This window comes from Sus scrofa, chromosome 1, assembly GCF_054392235.1.
Source record: "Sus scrofa isolate SSC_HxYL_T2T_F1_AM1 chromosome 1, Sscrofa_HxYL_maternal_Yorkshire_Landrace_v2.0, whole genome shotgun sequence".
NCBI classification, from domain to species: Eukaryota; Metazoa; Chordata; class Mammalia; order Artiodactyla; family Suidae; genus Sus; species Sus scrofa.
The window spans coordinates 240,177,698-240,185,446 of record NC_139383.1 but is presented as its reverse complement, the minus strand read 5'-3'; the positions used below and the strand labels follow the sequence as shown (position 1 = coordinate 240,185,446).

The following is a 7,749-nucleotide window of genomic DNA, read 5'->3' as shown; positions in this document are numbered from 1 at the left end:
CGTGGTCAAACGGGGTCCCGGGGAGAGGAGATTCACTTTGGTAGGTAGTTAGGAAAAGTCTCTATGAAGAGGTGACCGTTGAGATAGAATTTTCGTTTAATAAATGTTTAAAGAGCGAATGAATGATGAATGACGATCAAAGTGTTAGTTGTCAAGGAGATAAAGAACGTCTCTCTTTGGCGTCAGGACCGTGATGAAAAGGCGAAAGGGAAAAGAAACACTTAGGATTGCCCGAGAACTGTGTTTTCACAGCCCCTAGGCTGAAAATCGGTTCCCCGGATCAGTTCTCATTGCTGTTCAGAGAAACTGAGGAGCGGCGAACTGGCGGGTCGCGGGCTATGGCGGGGGGCGGGGCCACGGCGGGGGCGGGGCTACGGAAGCCGAACGGGCGCTGGGGCTCTCGGTCGGGCCGGGGTAGTGTGCGCAGGCCCGCGGCGCTCGGTGGGCTGGGCGCCCTCCCACGCCGGCCCGCCCCGTGAGCTCCCCGCCCACACCCGCACTTAACTTCCGCGGTCGCCGGCGGCGTCCAAGAGCCGAGACACAGCCTCTGAGTTACCGGGTACCTTCTATTGGGTCAGCGGCGTGAGAATACTGCCCACGGCGTGTCGTCCGCGCCGCCCGGCCAGCCGGTCAAGTTCCCGTCCTTGTCCCCCGGCTGGTCCGGGGTTCCGGCACCGCCGCGTTGGCGGCCCCGCCGGACGCGCGGACGGGGCCGCAGCCCGCACCCCAAACGAACGGCGTCATGAGGAACCTGCCGTACTTCTGCCGTGGCCAAGTGGTGCGGGGCTTTGGCCGCGGCTCCAAGCAGTTGGGTATCCCTACAGGTGAGCACGGGAGGGCGCAGAGGCCCCCACCCACCCTGGCCCGAGTCACCTGGCGGCCGGGACGTCTGCCGGGGGCTCCAGACCGGGTCGTGGGGCTGCGGTCAGAGGGACATTCCTCTCTGCTGACGCTTTGTGGAGGCGGAGGACCTTTGGTCGGACTGAGGGAGCGCGTCCTCGCCCCCACGGCCTCACCCGGGACAGGGCTTGAGGGATGGAGAGAGCAGGAAGCCAGAGCTGAATTTCGGGATCCACCTTTCCCGCCTCCCCATCCAGCCCTGATAAAGCGGTTAAGCATGGGGCGCGTCTTGCCCTTTAGCAAACGTTTTGTGGGCCCGAGAGGCTAAATGCTCAAGCCAGCCGTAAGGTTTTCTTGTCTTTAAATCTATTAGATTGTGTCTAAATGATGACAAAGGCAGAATGGGAACCAGGTATCTTTTTTGGTCTGTTTACATTAGTTTTCGTAGTCAAAACTTGGAGATAGGCTTAATTCATCCAGCCGCAATACATTCTAAAGTAGTCTTTGAGCTTGTATCCTAAGCATGTGTATTTCCAAAAAATAAGAATCTTTTCAAGAGATTTTAAACTCCTTAAGAAAGAGCAGGGCTCCTTAAGAAAGAGCAGGGCTAAGAAATCCAGCTGTACATATACCTATTTTCTTCTATCCTGAGAGTGTACTTTTTTGGGAGGGCTTAATACCCTCACTGTGACCTGTTACCTTTTACACTTACAATTGATACCTTTTCCCCAACCTATCCATATAAAGAGGAGAAGAAATCACAACAGAATATGAAACAATGAAGTTAATTAATTGTAGACAGAATCCTAAGAATTCTTTGGAGTGTAATGATTTAGACTAGCCTTGCATGTGGTTTTTATAAAACTTTATTGGCTATGAAACTCTTAACACTAGCATCATATTTTCTGTTGTTTAGCTAACTTTCCTGAACAAGTAGTAGATAATCTTCCAGCCGATGTATCCACTGGCATTTATTATGGTTGGGCCAGTGTTGGAAGTGGAGATGTCCATAAGATGGTGGTGAGCATAGGATGGAACCCATACTACAAGAATACAAAAAAGTCCATGGTAAGAATTAAGAATTGCATTTCACTCTGACTGAAAATGGAATGATGATTTAGAGTAATGCACAGAGAGAGCTCATCAGTGGTGGCCACAATATAGTCCAAAGACTAGAATTTTGGCAGCGTACTTGAAGGGTTTGAAAGTGAAGTGTTTGGTTACTCTTTGAATGGAATAACTTTTCTGTCCTTCCACTTTCAATATATTTGTGTCTTTGAATCTAAATGGAGTCTCTTATGAAGGATTATAGTTGGATCTTGTGTTTTTTTAACCAACTCTGCCTTTTGATTGGAGTTTAATCCATTTACATTTAAAGTAATTACTGATAAGAATGAACTTAAGCTGTTTTGCTATTTTTTTTTTTTTACTTTAGCTTTTTTGTCCCCTCAGTTCCTCCATTACTGGTTTGTGTGTTTGGTTGATTTTTTTTCTTTTTTCCTTTTCTTTTTTTGGCCACACTCATGATGTATACAAGTTTCCAGGCTAGGGATCAAATCCAAGCTGAAGCTGTGGCCTATGCCACTGCAAATCTTTTTTTTTTTTTTTTTTTTTTTTTTTTGCTTTTTACATCTGCAGCCATGGCATATGGAAGTTCCCTGACTAGGGGTCAAATCAGAGCTGCAGCTGCTTGGCCTACACCACAGCCACAGCAGCATGGGATCCAAGCTGGGTCAGTGACCTACAGCACAGCTCATGGCAATGCTGGATTCTTAACCCACTGAGCAAGGCCAGGGATCAAACCTGCATCTTCATGGATACTAGTCGGATTCATTTCCACTGTGCCACAACAAGAACTCCTGCAGTCAGATTCTTAACGCATTACATCACAGTGGGAGCTCCAGGTGGTTGATTTTTTTTTTTTTTTTTTTTTTTTTTGTAGTGACACCTTTTAATTCCCATCTTGTTTTCTTTTGTGTATTTTCTATAGATATTTTCTTTCTGGTTACTATAGGGGCTGCATTTAACATCCTAAAGTTATAAAAACCTCATTTGAATTTATACCAACTTAGTATACAAAAACAAATTACATTTTTATACCTTGTGTGCCCAGTAACATAGATTAATAAATTTTTATGCATTTATCTTTTAAATCATGGAGAAAATAGACAGTGGCATTATAAACCAAAACTAAAATAATTAATTTTTATAACTACCCATGTGTTTACCTTTACTAGAAATAAAAGTGAAAGTTGAGCTTGCTACAGTTAATGTAGGTCATCCACTCTAATTCTTTGGTCACCCTGTTAAGGTAGAAGTGCTTACTACATGGGTGGTGCTTTCTGATAAAATTTCGAGGTGATGCTTTTTTTCCCCTTTTTTAAACCCCTTTGAGGGTGAACATATTCCTCTGTTCTTTTCACCAGAACCACACAGCTTAAATGCTTAATCTGCTAGATATGGCTGAATCTTTTGGTCAGCTCAGGTATGTGGCAGAAACAGTGTTAAAGTTGATCTAAATTTCATCCTCTTCGAAGAGTTTATAGAAAAAAAGTGTGTCATAGTTGGAAAACCAGCTAGAATAGTGCTGGTATGAGCAATAGAAATGGCCTACAGCTACGTAACATTGTGCTCGATGTTTCTCTTAATTTTACCATTAAGGATGTGTTGGGATAGAGTTGATGAAAGAACACAAAATATTTTTCTGTGGAATGAGGAAGGAAATGAAGTACAGGAGGCTATCCCATGACTAATTTTTCCTCATTGGCTACTCAGATAACAGAACTATTACTAGAGGGCCAGTTAAGGAATGCCTTTTTTAGAGTTTTTCTTTTTTCTTTCCTTTGCTGACAGACATATATGATGTGCCTGTTCAGGTCTTTATCCCTTCTAAAAAATTTGATTGTCTCTTTTACTGACTTAAAGAGGTTCTTAATATATTCTAGAGCCAAGTCTTTTGTTGGAAGTATGTATTATACAGATGTCTTCTGCCACTATGTTGCTTTTTTAAAAAATTCACCTAATGGAATGGTGCCTTTTGAAAAAGAGTTTCTTTGTTCATTCCTTCTTTGATGTGTTCATTCCCTCTTTGATGTATTTGCTCCATACATGTTAGATTTTTTCTAAAAATAGCAAATCACATCAGATTTGTGGTATAGCATAGTTGTGATATGTAAGGTCAGGGTCAAGAGCAGGAGCAATGAAATAATTAAGGAAAAACTGCACTAAACTGCACTTAGATTTTGACACCCCCTCCCACTTTTCAAGCTGCATCCACAGGATCCTTAACCCACTTTGCCAGACTGAGTATCAAACCTGTACCTCCACAGTGACCTGAGCCACTGCAGTTGGATCCTTAACCTGCTGCGCCACCACAGAAACTCCTGTTTTAAAATTTTAGGGAGGGTTGGAGTTCTGCTGTGGTACAGCGGGTTAATGATCTGACTTGTCTCTGTGGAGGCATTTTTTCCATCCCTGGCCTGGCACAGTGGGTTAAGGATTCAGTGTTGCTACACCTGTGGATTCAGTCCCTGGTTTGGGAACTTTTCATATGCCATAAGTGCAGCCAAAAAAGAGAAAAAAGGAGGGTTGATTGTTTCATTTAAATTAACCCATGATAAAAATAAAAATATATTCAAATTTCAGGTATTCTGTGATCTAGTGGTAATTATTTTAATGTTTTTTGACTATAGGAAACTCATATCATGCATACCTTCAAAGAGGACTTCTATGGGGAAATCCTCAATGTGGCCATCGTTGGCTACCTCAGACCAGAAAAGAACTTTGATTCTTTAGGTAAGTTCTTATTTAGATATTTCCTTTTCTTTTCTCTTCTTTTTTTTTTTCTTTTGGCTTTTTAGGGCCGCACCTGTGGCATATGGAAGTTCCCAGGCTAGGGGTCTAATTGGAGCTACAGCTGCTGGCCTACGCCACAGCCACAGCAATGTGGGATCCAAGCCACGTCTTTGACCTACGCCACAGCTAATGGCAATGCTGGATCCCTTAACACACTGAGAAAAGCCAGGAATCAAACCCAAATCCTCATGGATTACTGTTTGGATTCTTAACTCACTGAGCTGCAATGGGAATCCTATTTAGATATTCTTAAATACTATTGCAGCTACTTCTACTGCTTCTCCTAATAATAATCATGGCAGGATAGATAATATTTGAGTATTTAATATGTGCCAGACACTGCTTTAAGTGCCTTGAATGAGTCTTCTCACTTTACCTCCACAACGACCATGTGAGGAATTCTTTTGCCTATCTTGCAGATGAGGAAATTGGCACAGAGAGGTTAAGTAATTTGCCCAGGGTAACACAATAAGTGATGGAGCCTAGATTCAAACCCAGCAGACTGGCTGTCTCCCTCCAATAGTATGAAGTTAATGAAATGTTTATTTCCTTTTCATATTTTAAGGAACAGGTAAGAATTAATACTGTGATGAATAATGGATGTTTTTCAGTATTTGCAGTGTAAGAAACAATAAGTTGAAACATTTGAAACAAATGGTGTCAAGTATCTTAGTGTAGGGTAGTTTAAGTCTAATGTAGTTTCTTTTACAAGTGTAAATACTGAAAAGAATAATGAATGTTTCTTCCATTTAGTACATGCAGTGTACTGTTTTGCTCATGCCTTTCTCTAAGTAATTGCAAGAAGATTAGGGATATCTTTTGTGTTCCCTTGACTTAAGTCTAGAAGAAATGATGGAACAAACATTATTGGGCATCTAACATGTGCCAGGAACGCTGCTAGCCTAGGCGATTTTAGGAGAAGCTGAATAAAGTAGTAAAAAGCACAGCAGCAGTTTTTCATCATCTTTACCTGGCTTATTCTCTCCACAGAGTCCCTTATTTCAGCAATTCAAGGTGATATTGAGGAAGCTAAGAAACAACTAGATTTACCAGAACATTTGAAACTCAAAGAAGACAATTTCTTCCAGGTTTCTAAAAGCAAAATAATGAATGGCCACTGATGGAAAATTATCTTATTTATTCATTCACTGTTTTCTAATATTTTACTGCTCATAAGTCTGCAGTCTCATCTTGGTGATATTTTAAAAATCAAACATTTTCCTACAGCTGTGAATTAAACAGTACAGTGTAGTTACCATATTATGTTTCAACTGTTCAATTAAATCCATCATGTTACACTACTAAAAATGTTCATTTTAAAAATCAAGATTCTTTTTTATGAAATGTGTTGATTAAAATGTACCACTAGAAGGGTCTTAAGTGTCTTATAATGGAAATGAAACGTGTATAAATGTGTGTAAGAAGGCAAGTCACTCGTTTTGAGATGAGAACTGCAATTCTCATGGTAAAATTTTAGCATGTGTGTGCTGTGGTACACCATGCTCAGCTCACCAGAATGCTTAGTTATAAAAGTAATTGGTAAACAGAGGTTTGGCAGTTTGTTACAAACCTGACGGAAAACAACCCAGACTTCGTATTTTTGATATTTTGTGCATTTACGTTATAGACATGAAGACTTGTGAAATTCCCTTTTAATTAGTCATTTCCTAATTTAAGGGCTTGAATCATCGTACTGTGTTACATTTTTGTTATAGCTGCCTTAGTTCTAATTGGTCTAGACTCTGCCTGTTATTTCTTTTTCTTTCAAAACAGTAAAATCAGTGTTTCTTAGATCTCTAGATCTCATTTTTATGTTGTATAACACTTCTCTCTTTTTAAGCATAGATTATTCTGCAACATTTTCTTGACCTTTTTTTTTTTTCTGTAAACAGTTTTCAGTGTCAGTTTTTCCATTTAGACTGTCCTGCAACCATCTGCATTTACATAGGACTGCATCTGTATCTGTATCTGTCATTCCATCCTTTCACTGTATGAACAGTGATTAAGTGCATATCTGTATTGCATTTTAGGAAAACACCCTAAAACTTCATCTTTAGGTTTCCTTAAAGTTTAAAAAAAAAAAAAATAGCAGTTCATCTATATATACAAGTTTCTTAAAGAACACAAAATACACAAAAACTATTTAAAAGCCAACTATGAAATAGAAAGTTATTTATTTTAATGTGATTTTATGTTCCTGAGCACATACAAACCATTGTATGTGTGCGCACAATGTTATTTAATGCTAAAGAGGGCAGGTAGCTGGGTGGGGGTGGGGGGCTATAAATAATAAAGTTTTAATTTAATAATGTTCATGCTGTGCATTTTTTCCTTCCATTAACTACTAAGAAGTGGAGTTCCCCTCATGGCGCAGTGGTTAACGAATCCAACTAGGAACCATGAGGTTGTGGGTTAAAAATCCAGTGTTGGAGTTCCCGTCGTGGCGCAGTGGTTAACGAATCCGACTAGGAACCATGAGATTGCGGGTTCGGTCCCTGCCCTTGCTCAGTGGGTTAACAATCCGGCGTTGCCGTGAGCTGTGGTGTAGGTTGCAGACGCGGCTCGGATCCCGCGTTGCTGTGGCTCTGGCGTAGGCCAGTGGCTACAGCTCCGATTCAACCCCTAGCCTGGGAACCTCCATATGCCGCGGGAGCGGCCCAAGAAATAGCAACAACAACAACAACAAAAGACAAAAAGACAAAAAAAAAAAAAAATCCAGTGTTGCCGTGAGCTGTGGTGTAGATCACAGACAAGGCTCCAATCCCGAGTTCCTGTGGCTCTGGCATAGGCCAGTGGCTACAGCTCCAATTGGACCCCTAGTCTGGGAACCTCCATATGCCTTGGGAGCGGCCCTAGAAAAGGCAAAAAGACAAAAAAAAAAAAAAAAAAAAAACCCACGAAGAAAATTTTTTGGCCTCTTGAGAGTTTGGTTTATGTTGACATAAAGTTGAAATCCATGCATATTTTAGGAAATTGACACTGCAGATTGTTTGGGCCCTAACAGCATGTTGTTGCTATCCTGTTCACTTCAGCACTAGGTTTGGGGTGGGGATT

At 41.3% G+C, this 7,749-nt stretch overlaps 1 protein-coding gene across 1 annotated transcript; it reads left to right on the top strand.

Moving 5' to 3' along the window:
• The first annotated feature begins 498 nt into the window (after positions 1–498).
• RFK (riboflavin kinase) lies at positions 499–7,008 on the top strand. Its single transcript, XM_003121967.6, has 4 exons — positions 499–824; positions 1,757–1,908; positions 4,533–4,635; positions 5,686–7,008. Exons 1-4 carry the CDS (start codon positions 743–745, stop codon positions 5,814–5,816), a joined length of 468 nt encoding a protein of 155 aa, XP_003122015.4. The 5' UTR covers positions 499–742; the 3' UTR covers positions 5,817–7,008.
• Positions 7,009–7,749: the final 741 nt, after the last annotated feature.